A 16,848-nucleotide genomic window follows, 5' to 3' on the forward strand; every position below is an offset into this window, starting at 1 on the left:
CTTAAATTCATTTTAAATATAGGTAATTTTGTCTTGGACAATTCTCCTCTCTTACATATTTAAAATCCTTTCTATTCTTTAAAAGGGGTATGTTTTTTATGGATGGAGGAAAATTAGGCAGAGTTACCTAACATATCTCATATATATGAACTAAATATTCCCCTTCAAGATTGGTAACAGACTTGTTGGACAGGAAAAAGGAAAATCTAGACTCATTAAAAAAAAAAAAAACTTAGCTATGTTCCTCTGAGTACAGAATACTGAATTCAGTTGTTTCTAAGCCAGACTCCATTCATTTGTTCATTTACATACTTGTTCATTTATTTGCATAATATTTTGCTATGGGAATATAAAAAAAGTGTGATGATATGCATCTTTTAAAACTAGATGTTTGCTTCAGTTCTTCATATTCCGTTTATGATTATGGAAGATTAACAAGTTTTATCAGGACATACAAGCACAAACTTAGGGTATTTTTTGGTAGTAATTTACATAACTGAATTAGTCCAATATTAAAATCTCCTTTCACTTTGAACCCAAGTGCCTTGAAAATATGAGTGACGTATATAAGTACATAAATTGTGAACAAATATTTATAAGTTCCTAACTTGAACCTAGGCGCCTTCTTATACACATCCAGTTTAGCATCATAATAAACTGTCATTTAATAGGTCAAGGGTCTAAAAGAGAATAAATGCCATTTGAATTCAGGTCTTCTCATTCTAAGGCCATTGCATTATTATTATTATTATTATTATTATTATTATTATTATTATTCCACTTACCAGCAAAAAGTAATTGTTAGATGATAGCAGGTAAATAAATTATCATTATAATTTGGAATCCTTACTGCTATTTCTTTTATTTTTTTTAAGATTGTATTTATTTACTTGAGAGAGAGTGAGAAAGAGCACAGAGGGAGAGGGAGCAGCGGACTCCCCCCTGAGCAGAGAGCCCAATTTGGGGCTCAATGTGGGGCTGGATCTCAGGACCCTGGGATCATGACCTGAGCCAAAGGCAGATGCTTAACTGACCAAGCTGCCCAGATGCCCCCTTACTACTATTTCTAATTAAGGCTCTGCAATGAATGAAAAAAAAAAAAATCCTTTCGTTGCTACAACAGGCAGTTACTGCTTAGACCGCCCACTTTCTTCCACATTCGTCATCCCCCTTCCAGGGACTGTCATGTTTCAGGAGGCAGATGGTGCAGACAGTGCCAATGCCTAGTGTTTGACATGGATAATCACAGCCCAGGCCAAGAGTGAGGGATGGGGAAATCTCACTCAGTTGGTCAAACTGGAAATTTAATAAAGGAAAAAATAAACTTACTTTTTCTGTCTAGCTCATAAACAATGCAACGAGAGAAGGGTTTCTGATTCAAGATAGGACAGTCTTGACTTTATCGCCTAAAGAAATCAAAGAGTATAACACCGTACCACCTATAAAGAATCTCCAAACCTTCTAGAACTGTGAAAGGCAAAGGCTTGCTATGCTCAGAGTTGTATCAAGACTGTATTTTCCTAACATTACATGCGAGCAGATTTATCTGTTTAAAAGTCAACCTTAATTCACCTAAAATGTAAAATCAGTGATAATTGCGATTTATCCTGTCATAATTGGACATACTTCATTTTAGCCTTTTTCAGGTCAAAAATGTTTATACTAGGGGTATTGCCTTTCCTTAATGTTAATTAAAATCCTGCAGTATGTGGTATTTAGTAGTTACTGCTGACATACACAAGTATTATTCTGACTAAAATTAGCCTAATTAAGATTGTTATTAAGTCTTGCATAAAGCAGAAGTGTATAACACAGTAGGTAGCAATTATCTTGGTTTTTAAATAACATTTAAATTGAAATGTGGATGAAGTATATTCAAATATCTCCCAAGCCTTCCTCTTTAAAATAAAAACTTGAAAATTCAAATTGTAACCCCAAGTCCTTTATGATAAAGGGACAACCGAGGTGTTGGTAACTTTTTACATAACCAGGAACTATACTTGTTCTAATAATTGACAGTGATAAAAGTTTCCTTTCTGAGGGCGCCTGGGTAGCTCAGTCGGCTAAGCAGCCAACTCTTGGTTTGGCTCAGGTCATGATATCATGGGACATGAGAATGAGCCCCTCCTGGGGCAGCCCCTCACCATGGAGTCTGCTTGAAGATTCTCTCCCTCTGCCCCTACCCCCCCTTTGGCACAAGCTCTCTCTCTATCTCTCTCTATATAATAAATAAATAAATCTTTTAAAAAAAGATTCCTTTTTTTGATTGGAGCCAAAGTGCTTGATAAATTAAAAATTGAGTCAGGGGTCCAATCACCTTCATTGAAAATAGGATTATTTTAGGGCACCTGGGTGGCTCAGTCGGTTAAGCATCTGCCTTCGGCTCAGGTCATGACCCCAGGGTCCTGGGATCAAGTCTTGCATCAGGTTCCCTGCTCAGCGGGGAGCCTGCTTCTCCCACTCCCCCTGCTTGTGTTTCCTCTCTCGTTGTGTCTCTCTCTGTCAAATAAATAAATAAAATTTTTAAAAAAGAAAGAAAATAGGATTATTTTAGCAAAACCGCTTCTTTGGTTATTACAGTTTTAGAACTGATACATTTTTTTCCAAAAAAAAAATCACAGTGCATACCCACTGAAAATATCTGATCGAAGGAACCGTAAATATTAAAGAAGCAATGTGTAAATATCTAGACTGAACCATTCATTCATTTGATGGTTCATTTGTTTCGTAAAAGCACATTAGTGTTCTCAAGTTCTTATTTTTAAAGTGGACATCAGCAGTGGATTAAATTTGAGGTAAAGTAGACCAGCTAGTACACCAACTGAAGCAATAATTGATGTCTTATAGATACACTTGTGTATCTGATCTCTATGTAAATGAGTTACCTGCTTCATATTTAGAAATTAAAACACCAACTGAAGTTGGCTCTCCTGAAATGAGTTCCAATGGTCTAAAGAGAAACAAAAGACAGAATATGTATAGCTCAGTTCAAATATAGGAACACACCACTAATAGGAACAATAAAAGTAAAAAACATGCCATTCTAGTAGTGGGTAGGTAATCTCTTCTGCAAAGGCAGCAGATACATATGACAATAAAATCATAGCTGTTTCTGTGAAAGTGGTTTATGGACACCCGTATGTTCTCACATGAGCAAATTTCCTCTTCTGGGAATTGGCCAAAATCATGGATCATGGCTCAACAGAATTTCATACTCACAGCTGTGTTACATACCAGAGACTCATACATCAGACTACCCATAAAAAAAACCCATAGTTTTCTCAGTCAGTAAATTTAACCAATAACTGAAGAATTTTAACATACCTGTTTTTTAGTATTAGATTTTGCTTCAATATGAAATGGCAATTTTTGAATAAATTCTGACTTTCCTTTATTTCATTGTGGTCTAATTTGGAAAACTATTACATGGCAGGGTAACAGAATAAACTGTAAGAGCTTCAAGACTCTTACGGACTTGTCTACAACCGCACAGCCAATATTAAAACATACATTATTTATCCGAATATAATATCTCCTTTGGAACCATGTGCTTTATCTTGTAAATACAGATCTGCTAGAAGTTTAAAATGTGTACCTTCTGATAAACTGCACTCTGCTTTGGACGAGTTATGATCTCATAGAAGTTAAGAATAAAAACGGAACGGATTAAATTTAGGTTGGAATCAAACTTTGTTTTGAATTTTAAGAAAGTCATTTTTCACTAGCATCAGAGTGCAGTAGCAAATAAAAAGCAAATGTAGTTATCTAGATCCTTCAGGTAAAAATATGCTTTGCCCTAAAAGATCTGGGTAAATGAGTTAAATATTTGCGCTTCGCTTGTATTTGTCTGGAGAACCACCTTTCATTGGATTTTGCTAGATTAGGTCTCATAGTGCTTTATGCCAGAGTGGTACTTCTCAAAGTTTAATGTGTACAGGAATCTCCGAGCCTTCTTGTTTAAATGCAGATCTGAGTCAGTGCCTCTAGGGTGGAGCTTGAGATTCTGCAGGGCTAGCAAGCTCCCAGGTGATACCTATGCTGCTGGTCAGGGACTACCGTCTGAGTATCAAGGACAGAGAAAGAGGCCATTGAGACTACTCTGTCATGTTTCATGCGGTGTATAGGTAGCAGAAGCCCAGGAAAAACTGCCACTATTTCTCATCTGTTCAGAGCTAAAATTCAGGAGTAGGCAATAAAAGCTGATGGCTAAGCCAGGGCCAAATCTGGCCCACCATTTGTTTTTACGCGGCTGGCAAACTAAGAATTATTTTCACAGACGAACATTTGCTCTTCTGATGATAAGAAGGAGTAACTTTAAACACCAGTTAAGTGAAATTCCATCACCTCCCCAAAAGCATTACTATTTTGAATTTCATCCATAAAAAACATATTCTATCTCTTGTTGCATGAATTATCTTCGTATCTTCAAAATTTTGCCCTTTTGTCCCACAAAATCAAAAATGTTTATTATTGGGCTTTTACAGAAAAAGAAATTGCAGATATCTTGTCTAAGCTACTTCCTCTAATGCTATAAACTTTTCTGAATAAAATATAACCTTGTTTACATAGTACAAGGTGATAACCAAAAAAAGGGGGGTGAGGGGGTGGACTTGATGTTTTTTATCTAGATTACCCTAAATTAGTTAGGATGAAGGGCATCATAGAACACTCTCATAGAATTCAAATTCTAAAACAAGAAAGTTTGAAAACTTATTCTTACCTACCTCAACACTTTCTTTACAGTTCATATGATTATCACAGACAATATAGTTTGTGCGATTTGTACAACTTAATTGTTTTTAATTTAATTTATTTATTTGACAGAGAGAGACACAGCGAGAGAGGGAACACAAGCAGGGGGAGTGGGAGAGGGAGAAGCAGGCTTCCTGCCGAGCAGAGAGCCCGACGTGGGGCTTGATCCCAGGACCCCGGGATCACGACCCGAGCCGAAGGCAGACGCCCAACCGACTGAGCCACTCAGGTGCCCCTGTATAATTTAATTTTTATGTAATGCCTGAACATACCTGCATCAGTTTGCTCAGGCGGCCATAACAAAATACCACAGACTAGGTGGCTTAAACAACAGAAATTGTTTTCTCACAGTTCTGGATGGTATAAGCCCAAGGTCAAGGTGTAGGAAGACTAGGTTTTCCCTAAGGCTTTTCTTCTTGGCTTGCAGATGGCCATCTTCTTGCTAGGTCCTCACATGGCTTTTCCTCTGTGCATGCACAGACATGGTGTCTTTTCCTCTTCTTCCAAGAACATTAGTCCACTTGGATTAGGGACCCACCCTTATGCCCTCATTTAACCTTAATTACATCTCTAAAACTCCTGTCTTCAAATAGTCACATTGGGAGTTAAGATTTCAACCTCCTATTTTAAAGGAACATAACTCAGTCCATAGCAACCCTATATGTATGTAGAAATTCATCTCTGAAATTGGGTTTCATGTTATAATGGATTGGCAGCCCTTTTCTCCTTTCTCGGTGATACATAAAAACATGTTTCTTCTTATAGTTGAATTCATCTTAGATTCAGGAAACAGGTTAGCAAACAAATAATGCTGAAAGCCTTTCAATAGTAAGTAATGGTGTCCAGCTCTGGCTTTCTCCACCATCCAGTCATAGTTCCCAGAGGCAAATCATTTTCGAATTTTAGGTGTTGTTTGTCTAATACTGTTAAATAATATGATTATAGGGGCACCTGGATGGCTCAGTCGTTAAGCGTCTGCCTTTGGCTCAGGTCATGATCTCGGGGTCCTGGGACCCAGCCCCGCATTGGGCTCCCTGCTCAGCGGGAAGCCTGCTTCTCCCTCTCCCACTCCCCCTGCTTGTGTTCCCTCTCTCGCTGTGTCTCTCTCTGTCAAATAAATAAATAAAATCTTTTAAAAAATAATAATAATATGATTATAGAAATATTTTTATTTAAATTGGCAATCAGTTTCACACACACACACACACACACTCATGGCAAAACCAAAGAATTTGATTCAATTTTCTCATATAAAAATTTATTTTCTGTACTTAAAAAGTATGTGAGTTTTCCCAATTATTTCATTAAAAAATTGTTTATTTTTTAAGTTTCAAACTGCTCTACCAGTCTCACCGTACTATCCCTAGTTTTGTCCCAGTGCTAAAACACATAAGGTAATGTAGTAGTAGAGGCTCCTTTTCCTCTGGAGATCTTCTTGCAGACTTCTTTGCGCTTGATCTCTGTCTTCATGATGGTCCTCTAGATTGGCTGCCTGGTGCTCTTTTTTGTTAGATCTCTAATTACCTCTTCTTCTTTCTTGACTTACTTCCTCTTTCATTATCATTTATTTTTTAGCAGCTTCCTAACAAAGGGTATATGAGAAGTAAAATTTTCCAAGAATTTATATGACTGAAAGTCATATAAATTATGTTAATAATAATAAGTTATATGACTGAAAGTCTTTAATAGAATTCTAGGTTGAAAATATTTTTTCTTCATAATTTTGAAGCTATTGCTCTGATTAAAATCCACAGACTGGGGCGCCTGGGTGGCTCAGTCGTTAAGCGTCTGCCTTCAGCTCAGGTCATGATCCCAGGGTCCTGGGATCAAGCCCCACATCGGGCTCCCTGCTCAGTGGGAAGCCCGCTTCTCCCTCTCTTACTCCCCCTGCTTATGTTCCCTCTCTCGCTGTGTCCCTCTCTGTCAAATAAATAAATAAAATCTTTAAAAAAATAAAATAAAATCCACAGACTTGAAAGACTGTTGAAAAGCCCAGTGCCCTTCTGATGCTATTTCCTGTTTATGACCTCTTTTCCTGACTGGAGCATTCTCTCTATCAGTGATATTCTAAGACGCCATTTTATTGTGCCCTGGTAAAGGTCTTTTCAACCATTGCACTATTCACAGGTATTCTCACTGTTCTCTCAATCCGAGAAATTTTCCTTTATTTTTTAAATATAACTTCCTCTCCATTTTCTCTGTATTTCAACTCCTATTGATTACAATAGGGGTTGGACCTTCCTAAAATAATCCAAATAAGTCTCTTTTAAAAAAATTTTTTGGGAAAGACAGAGAGAGAGCATGCTTGCATGCAAGCAAGTTGGAGTGGAGGGGCAGAGGGAGAGGGAGAAACAGAATCCCAAGTAGGCTCCACCCACAGCATGGAGCCTGCCACGGGGTTCGATACCACGACCCTTAGATCACGACCTGAGCCGAAATCAAGAGTTGGTCACTTAACCAATTAAGCCACCCGGGTGCCCCCAAAATAAGTCTCTTTAAAAAAAAAAATTCTATTCTCAGGGTCCTGGGATCAAATACCGCATCGGGCTCCTTGCCTAGCAGGGAGCCTGCTTCTCCCTCTGCCTGCCACTCCCCCTGCTTGTACTCTCCCTCTCTCTCTCTCTGGCAAATAAATAAATAAAATCTTTAAAAAAAAATAATGAAAAAAACTCTATTGAGGTATGATTGATCTACAAAAGCAGTACATATTTAATGTACACAACTTGATGAGTTTGGATACCTTTTATTTCTTCTTCTTGCCTAATTGTTCTGGCTAGGACTTCCAGTAATATGTTGAATATCAGTGGCAAGCGTGGGTGGGTAAAGAGTAGGGAAAAATGTTTCAGAAGAGCAAAGCAAAGGCTCCAAGGTGGGAATGAATTTAAGATAGTCAAGAAAAAACAAAAAATGTGGCTGAAAAATGGTCAGAGAGGAGAAAGTAGCAAGCAATTAGAGTGAGATGATAAGCACAGATTAGATCATAAAGCCAATGGTAAAGATTTGGGATCTCATCTTAACTGTATGCAAACCTATAGAAGGAATTTAAGCAGAAGAGTAACATTGAATTTGCATTTATACAAGATCTCCCTGACTGTTAGGTGCTTACTAGGGTATAGGTGGGCAAGAGTGAAAACAGGAAGGCCATTAAATATGTTATTGCACATTGTCTGGGTTAAAAATAATAATGAGGGCGCCTGGGTGGCTCAGTTGGTTAAGCGACTGCCTTCGGCTCAGGTCATGATCCGGGAGTCCCTGGATCGAGTCCCGCATCGGGCTCCCTGCTCGGCAGGGAGCCTGCTTCTCCCTCTGACCCTCCCCCCTCTCATGTGCTGTCTCTCTCATTCTCTCTGTCTCAAATAAATAAATAAAATCTTTAAAAAAAAAAAAAGATTGCCTATAAAAAAAAAATAATAATAATAATGACTTGGACTAGAATGATGGCAGTGGCTATAAAGTGAAGCAGGTTAATTCACAATATATTTTGAAATAGAATCTGGATAACTTAAGAATATATTTGGAGATGGGGGAAAGACAGAGGACCCCAGATTTCTGCCATGAGTATGTGAAGGTACTGGAGGAGATGGGGAAGAGTGAAGAAGAAGTAGGGGAAAGATCAAAAGTTCTGTTTTGTGTAACCACCTCTTTGAAAACCTCCCTTAGAGATTACTTACCTTTCTGACCTTTCTTTCCATGGTTTTAGCTCTTTTTCTTGCCCCTAAATGCAAATATGTTTAAAAGCGTTGCTTAGATGTTCTCTTCCCTTGCTCCCCATCATTTTTTAATTTCACCTGACCTTAAATTTCTATTCCATGGATGATTCATTAACCTTTATCACTTGACTGAACCCATCTTCTGACCTATGATTCACATTTTCAATTGTTTTCTGAGTACTTCTCTTTAAATTATCTCTTTGTGCCTCTACCTCAACTCAAAATCAAATTGATTTTCTCCCTATCATGGGTCTTTTTTTTTAATGTTATGTTAATCACCATACATCACATCATTAGTTTTTGATGTAGTGTTCCATGATTCATTGGGTCTTATTTATATTATTGGCACTACCATCTTTCCAGTCACCTAGACTTATACTCAACATTAACATCTGCTTCCTCCTTGCTCTAGCTATGGTTTTATCAGTGGAATCTATTGCATCTTATGTTTCTATTCTCTATGTTTCCTGGAATTGGGAGCCATGACTATAACTTAGCCCCCATTATACTTTATCAAGATTATTTTTTAACTTCCTAACTATCTTCCCACCTCCACTATCTCTCCCATTCTATCAACCAGCACATAGCCTTTAGAATAATCATCCCAAATGACAGTTCTAATCATTTCACTTGTGTCTCACATCTTCAGTGATTCCATTATCTTCAGAGCAATTTACAAATTCCTTAAAAATATATTAAATGGCTCTTATGATCTGACCCCAATCTATCTTGTCCCCCAATGCCCAAATAACTTGTTTCTCACTATTCTGAAAATCTGTCTGAATCTTTCACAACTCTGTGCTTTTGCTCATGCCAATGATATTGCCTTCACCTCTTCATATGGACACCCTTCTTTCTCTAAAGCATAAAATTATTTCTCTCACCTCCCCAGCTAGGAAGTTCTTCTTCTTAGATTCCCCAATAGAATAGGAGTCTGCAATGACTGAGAACAGATATTTTTTTAATCTTATATCTCCAACTGTGCCTAACATACTGCCTTGCATAGAGCAGGAAGAGAGTAAATACTAAATTGAATTGACATATTAGCTCTTTTTCTGACGAGCCTATAATATGCCAAGTAATCTAAATAAATGCAATTATATGATGAATATGATCTTAAAAGTAGATAATATTGAAACTCAAATTTTTTATATGAGCTGTTTAAAGAACCAAAATCTCAACCCCACCCTGAATGAGCCTTTATGGAACCTAATTTCAAATAAAAATAAATAAATAATTCCTCAAATTTTCTGTTATTCAGATTTCCACCCTTTTCTTTACACCTTCTATTTCTTAGAGACTCAGTAAAGAGCAGACTTTACAGATACATTTAAATACTGAGATATAATCAAAAAATTTACCTACCAGTTTCTCTATCAACCAAAACAAACACTAAGCTGTTTAAACATTAGATTGATTTTTTTCAATTGAAAGCTTTGCCTTATCTGAAATTTTATGCAAGTTAGCAAAATGTGACTATCTCTAAATTTCAAGTAAATTCCATCAAGCTCAAGTTGGCCTCTGCTCTAACGATTGGATTAAGTCCAATAATATGAATGATAAATTGAGAAATGGAATGTTGCAGTGGATATAAACTGTAACAAAATCATAACAAAATCCCTACTCATTTTCAACCAAAATTTTCTAAATAATTTCTCAAGAGTAAAAGGAAAAGAAGAGTGAGATGACTTTTTGAATAAGTTTCCATTTATATTCTTTATCTAACTAATTCACCTTTACTATTTTTTTTCTAAACAGAAGTTTCTAGTCTTTATATTTCTCGGCAAAGATCAGAGAAATGTCAGAAAACTGAGGACTGATAATACGAATTATTTCAAACCATTTTTTTATTATTATTATGTTATGTTAATCACCATACATTACATCGTTAGTTTTTGATGTGGTGTTCCATGATTCATTGTTTGCATATAACACCCAGTGCTCCATGCAGAACGTGCCCTCTTTAATACCCATCACCAGGCTAACCCATCCCCCCACCCCCCTCCCCTCTAGAACCCTCAGTTTGTTTCTCAGAGTCCATAGTCTCTCGTGGTTCGTCTCCCCCTCTGATTCCCCCCCCTTCATTCTTCCCTTCCTGCTATCTTCTTCTTTTTTTTTTTTAACATATAATGTATTATTTGTTTCAGAGGTACAGGTCTGTGATTCACCAGTCTTACATAATTCACAGCGCTCACCATAGCACATACCGTCCCCAATGTCAATCACCCAGCCACCCCATCCCTCCCACCCCCACCACTCCAGCAAGCCTCAATTTGTTTCCTGAGATTAAGAAATCCTCATATCAGTGAGATCATATGATACATGTCTTTCTCTGATTGACCTATTTCGCTCAGCATAATACTTTCCAGTTCTATCCACGTCATTGCAAATGGCAAGATTTCATTCCTTTTGATGGCTGCATAATATTCCATTGCATATATATATATATATATATATATATATATATATATATATATGCCACATCTTCTTTATCCATTCATCTGTCGACGGACATCTTCGCCCTTTCCATAGTTTGGCTATTGTGGACATTGCTGCTATAAACATCGGGGTGCACATACCCCTTCGGGTCCCTACATTTGTATCTTTAGGGTAAATACCCAGCAGTGCAATTGCTGGGTCGTATGGTAGCTTTATTTTCAACTTTTTGAGGAACCTCCATACTGTTTTTCAGAGTGGTTGCACCAGCTTGCATTCCCACCAACAGTGTAGGAGAGTTCCCCTTTCTCCGCATCCCCGCCAACATCTGTCATTTCCTGACTTGTTAATTTTAGCCATTCTGACTGGTGTGAGGTGGTATCTCATTGAGGTCAAACCATTTTTAAATGATTAAAACCTTGTGAAGAGATCACTTTGTTTTACATTTCCCCCCAAACTATTTTTGAGTCATATAAATCTTAAAAAGTTATCAAAAATAATATATCTTATCTGAGGACAAAAATTCAAAACTATTGCTTTATCTTCAATAATTGCTCCCTATTGCTACCAGGAGCTGTTATAATAATACCAGGAGAGTATCTTATTGAAGTCTCATAGTCGCCCTACAAAGGTAAGCATCATTAACCCCATCTTGGAGCTGAGGAAAGTGATCATGAGGTTAACTAACTTTCCAGAGGCCCTCTATGCAGTAAGTCAGGAAATAGGGAATCAGTACAGCTGTTTCTGAGAGACCAGAGTCAAAGCACAGGATAGTCAGATAACAGAGTTAGCTGCCACCTGAGTATTCCCAGGGCAAAAAACACTGAGGAAACATCCCCGAGTGTCAATGTGTAAGAAATGCTATGGCCTATTACACTGATTTAGGGCTTTTTCTTTCTCTCTCTCTTTCTTTTTTGTCTGTATTATTTTCCTGCAGTCACTGGAAATCTTTCTGCTGCATTGTCTGTGATGGTAGCTGGCTTCTTTGAAATACACAGAAAACACTTCCCTCCAGTGGAGCAGCCTCTTTCAGGCAAAGTCCTCACCGTTTCTTCCATGCCCTGTTTCCACCTGGTTCTTCAGTACGTTTTACTTGGAGTGGCTGAAACACTGGTCAACCCAGTCTGTGAGTAAACGATTTCATCACCGCATGTAAGAACACACTGAGTCTTTACACAGAACACATCACCTCAAGCCGTTGGTGACCTATTCACTCCCTGGAGATTTCCCACAATGTTTCGAAACAAGCCTATTTATCAACCTCATTTAAAAAAAAAGTTTAATTTCTCTTCATTCATCTACCAGATACAGAGCAATTATTAATTCTACCTGAATGTAGGTGGAAGGAAAGATTTACAAACTTAGTTAAAGGCAGTAACTATTTGGTCAAATACACAACAGGAGGAAAAAACTGCTAAAACCTAGAAGACAAGTCCAATATACTAAGATGAAAACTCTCCTCTCTGTCTTTCTTCTTCCCACCTCCCACCCTCTCACTCACAGATAAATTCACGTATACACTCCCCCCAAAAATGACATTTATAATGTACTCTGAGAATGTATAAACATGCAAATGAAATGAAAATTTGAGTCAATTTTCCAGATAACTCAATGTCTTTAAATTAAGTTATACTAAATTAAGTGTGATCACTAGTGTTTCATAAGACAGGTTCAAAATAACTTTATTAAATATCCAGGGTTTTCTGGATTATCTAGATTGCTGATATTAATTAAACTAGCCACTTTAAAATTCATCAAGATAGTTTAGTGACTTCTTGCAATACAGCAGTGTGTGTGTGTGTGTGTGAGTGCGTGTGTGTGTATTTATCAGTGTAATCTATTGCATCTTATTTTTTACCTTCCTTATATTTCCCTGCAGTGGTAGCCCTGATGGTAACTCATTATACTTTACCAAGATTATTTTTTAACTTCCTATCTTCCTACCTCCGCTATCTCTCCCACTCTATCAATCAGCACATGACCTTTAGCTTAATCATCTTAAATGACAGTTCTGATAATTTCACTTGTCCAAAATCTTCAATTATTCTATTATCTTCAGTATTTCCAAATTCCTTAACTGTACATATTTAATAAGGATATACATATATATGCATACATATACATACATATATGATACCAAAGCAATTCATTGAAAAAGGTAAAAATAAAAGCAATTAATAAAGTCTGTGTAGGATGTGAAGGCGATCTGACTGTGACATCTGTCACCCCATTGATCTTCAGGGTTGATTCGGCTGATCTGGTTGGCTAGGCAGGTGTTCCCTTCTTCCCTCACCACTGAACGTGCATCCCTCCCAAAGCTGCACACTAGGTGGAAAAAGATGACTTACCCCATAGAAGAGGAACATTCTTCAGTCAAGAGTATATGAGTAGCTGCATTCCCATGCTAGAACCTCCAAACAAGCTCTCAGCATCCATTTGTAGGAGAATGTAGGGTAGCCACGTTTCCAAGACTCCAGACACATCCAAATGAGGTGCTGCATGTGGCAGTCCACCTTTCAAAAATGAAAAAAAAAAGACAAGAAAAAGAAAGTTTATGGAATTATAATCATATGTCTATTAGACATCTTTTTTAAGAAGATTTATTTATTTGGGGCACCTGGGTGGCTCAGTTGATTAAGCGTCTGCCTTCGGCTCAGGTCATGATCCTGGAGTCCCGGAATGGAGTCCCGCATCAGGCTCCCTGCTTGGCGGGGAGTCTGCTTCTCTTGCTCCATATGCTCCTCTCCCAGCTTGTATTCTCTCTCTCTCTCTCTCTGAAATAAATAAGTAAAATCTTTAAAAAAAAAAACCTAAAAAAATTTATTTATTTTTTTTTAGAGAGAGAGAGAGAGTGGGGTTGAGGGGCAGAGGGAGAGGAAGAGAGACAGAATCTCAAGCAGACTTCCCACTGAGTGAGGAGCCTGACTCAGGGCTCGATCTCCTGACCCTGCAATCATGACCTGAGCCAAAATCAAGAGTCGGACGCTTAACTGTCTGAGCCAACCAGGCGCCCCTGTATTAGACTTCTTTTTATAATTTTAAATCATTCCACTCAATACATTTTATATAAATAAATTGTTTTATGAGATTCTAAGATGTGGCTATCAATGTTTGACACTACAAGAAATACAAAAGAACTATAAAAGAATGTCACTACACAAATGTTTGTGACTTCCCTGATGTGGTTTCCAGAAAATTGTTGGAAGTAGCCAAAATTCTGTAAACTAGAAGTGAAGCAAGGTAATGAATGCAGGTGATGAATGAATGCAGTCAGGAAATTCCCAGCCAGCTTAGCAATAGTGGTTCAACATACAAAAGCCAAGGTGGTACTTAAAACCATAGACTATTAAAAAGGCAGATCATGTAATATAAACCACTTGGTCTACCCTTCCCTGATTTACCCATCAGGAAACCAACATCCAACTAAGTCAATTGTCTTATCTGCTATTTATCATGGGGTAAGGACCAGAAGACTTTGTTTTGATTCCCAGCTTTGTCACTTACTACATTTGTGACCTTGAGAATTCATGTAACCTCTAAGCTTCACCTTTCTGATCTTTTAAAATGGAAATAATTAAAATTCTTCCTTATATCACAGCAGCAGTGTAAGAATCAATCGGAATGGGGACTACTCTTTGAGAATTAAATGACAACATGTGAAGGGTGTTTTGAACTGTAAATTGAAGAATTACTAAACCAACAAACAAATAAACAAAAAAAAAAGAATTACTCTTCTGGGAGGCAGTACAACATAGTGGTTAATATCTATGGTCTTAAAATCAGACAAATATGAGTTTAAACCCAGGGCTTTAACCCCAGTTCTGCCATTGACTAAATGTGTGACTCTAGATAAATTATTCTGCATTTCTGAGCCTTTCTCGTCATCTATAAAATGGGGAATGGTTGTTGTCAGGACTAAGTTAAATATTTTATGTAGAGGAAAAAGCAGAGTATCTGGTATATAAACATCACTCAATAATTAGCAACTATGATGTGTGCTGCTACTATTAGTATTCTAATCTTTCACTTGAATGAACAGGGCAAGACTCAGGACTCAAGCACAGATGTCCTGCTGATAGCTCTTTCTACCACACCTACCATAAGCTGAACACCAAGGACCTGGTAGTGTGAGGGAAATTGCGTCTTTCTCACATGAGTCATCCTAAATCCCTTTGTTCCCCTTACTTCTCACCTCCAATACAACAGCAAGACTTAGTCTTTATTCTGAAATGTCATCTCAGTCTGGCCGTGTCTCACTATCTTCTCTGCTCTCCGCCAGTCTCTGTGGTCACCATTATCACACCAATTCTATCAGAGCCTCCTAACTTGTGTCCCTGCTTATTCTCCTGCCCCAGGAGTCCATTCTTCAAAGCAGCCATCATGCTCTTTCCAAAAGAACTTTCTGATTTCTCAATAGGATTTTGGAGATAAATTCCTTAAAGGGTGAATAAGACTGTACATGGTTTTGCCTCTCGTACTGCTCCAACTACATTTTATAACATTATTCCCTCTGACCACTCCACTAGAAATTTAATGATCTTCATTCTGTGTTTCTAAAGTGTCAAACTGATTTTCATCCCAAGGCCTTTGTATTTGCTCTTCTCTCTACCTAGAATCCCGTTTCCTCTGATTTCAAGTGTCTGGCTCCTTCTCAGCATCAAATTTTCTCAAAGATGATCTCTTCAGAGAGGCTGTCCAGGTGATCCTATCACTTTCACTCCATTGCCCTCTTCCATTTTTTCTAATAGCACTTGTCAGGACCTGCAATTATCTTATTTATATGTGTATATTTACTGCCTGCTTCTTACCATGAGAATGTGCAATCTTTAAGTCAAGATTCTTATCCTTATTGTCCATCCTTATGTTCTAATGTACTTCTTTCCTTAAAAGTGCATGTACATGAGGCGCCTGGGTGGCTCAGTTGGTTAAGCAACTGCCTTCGGCTCAGATCATGATCCTGGAGTCCCGGGATCGAGTCCCGCATCGGGCTCCCTGCTCAGCAGGGAGTCTGCTTCTCCCTCTGACCCTCCCCCCTCTCATGCTCTCTGTCTCTCATTCTCTCTCTCTCAAATAAATAAATAAATCTTTAAAAAAAAAGTGCATGTACAGAGCAGATGGCTAATAAATATACTGAATAAACAAATAAATTAATAAAATCTATAGCTATTTCTATGTGCATACAATAAAAATATATCACTCAAATTAATGACAATGTCCTACATTGATGGTATTGAGCAAGGAAGCACAGTGGATTACTCCCCAAATTTCAGTGGACATTGTTGACCATACTAAGTCATGTTATACTTTGGAGATGATCTACAAGAAAAAAAAGAAAAAAACCACACACATAGAAAACTTTTCAAATTATGTCTTAATTATAGCATTGTAATACTCCAGCTATCTCATAACTTGTGTTTGTTTTATTTATTCAAAAAATACTGTGTTGGTATCTACAATATGCTTAACACTACTCTAGAACCTTAAGGCAAATCAATTTAAAAAAAAAAAGATGAAAATTTCTGCCATTGTAGAACCTACATTCTATCAAAGGGAGAAAGATAATAAACAACAAATGTAATAAATAATTAAATTACAGAACATATTGGGTGATGAGTACCATAGAAAAAGAAAAGATAGAACAGGATAAGGGGGTTCAGGAGTGCCAAGCATAGGAGGTAGCAGGTTGCAGCATTAAGAGATAGATCAGGATAGACCTCAATGAGAGGTAATATGCAAGGACTTGAAACACTTGAGGGAGTCAGCCACACATTACTGTTAGCAATGGAGTCCTTAAATGCAAAGATGGGAGTATATCTGGCAATGAAGTGGAAGGGGTCTCGTGAAGTTGGAGGAGAGTGAGGAAGAGAGTGACCATTGTAAAGACTCTGACTTGGGCTCTGAGAGAAGTGGGAAAAGGAACGACACAATATTACTTACACTTTTAAAGAAC

The 16,848-nt window shown here is 37.7% G+C and overlaps 1 protein-coding gene across 1 annotated transcript in view; it reads left to right on the forward strand.

Moving 5' to 3' along the window:
- SLC15A5 (solute carrier family 15 member 5) overlaps positions 1-16,848 on the forward strand; it is a 79,603-nt gene that overhangs the window by 32,913 nt on the left and 29,842 nt on the right. Inside the window, exon 6 of the mRNA XM_021690457.1 lies at positions 11,836-12,024. Coding sequence (XP_021546132.1) covers positions 11,836-12,024 — 189 coding nt within the window. The remainder of the gene's footprint in view (positions 1-11,835; positions 12,025-16,848) is intronic.

The sequence above is a fragment of the Neomonachus schauinslandi genome, chromosome 5 (genome assembly GCF_002201575.2).
Source record: "Neomonachus schauinslandi chromosome 5, ASM220157v2, whole genome shotgun sequence".
Classification (NCBI taxonomy): Eukaryota; Metazoa; Chordata; class Mammalia; order Carnivora; family Phocidae; genus Neomonachus; species Neomonachus schauinslandi.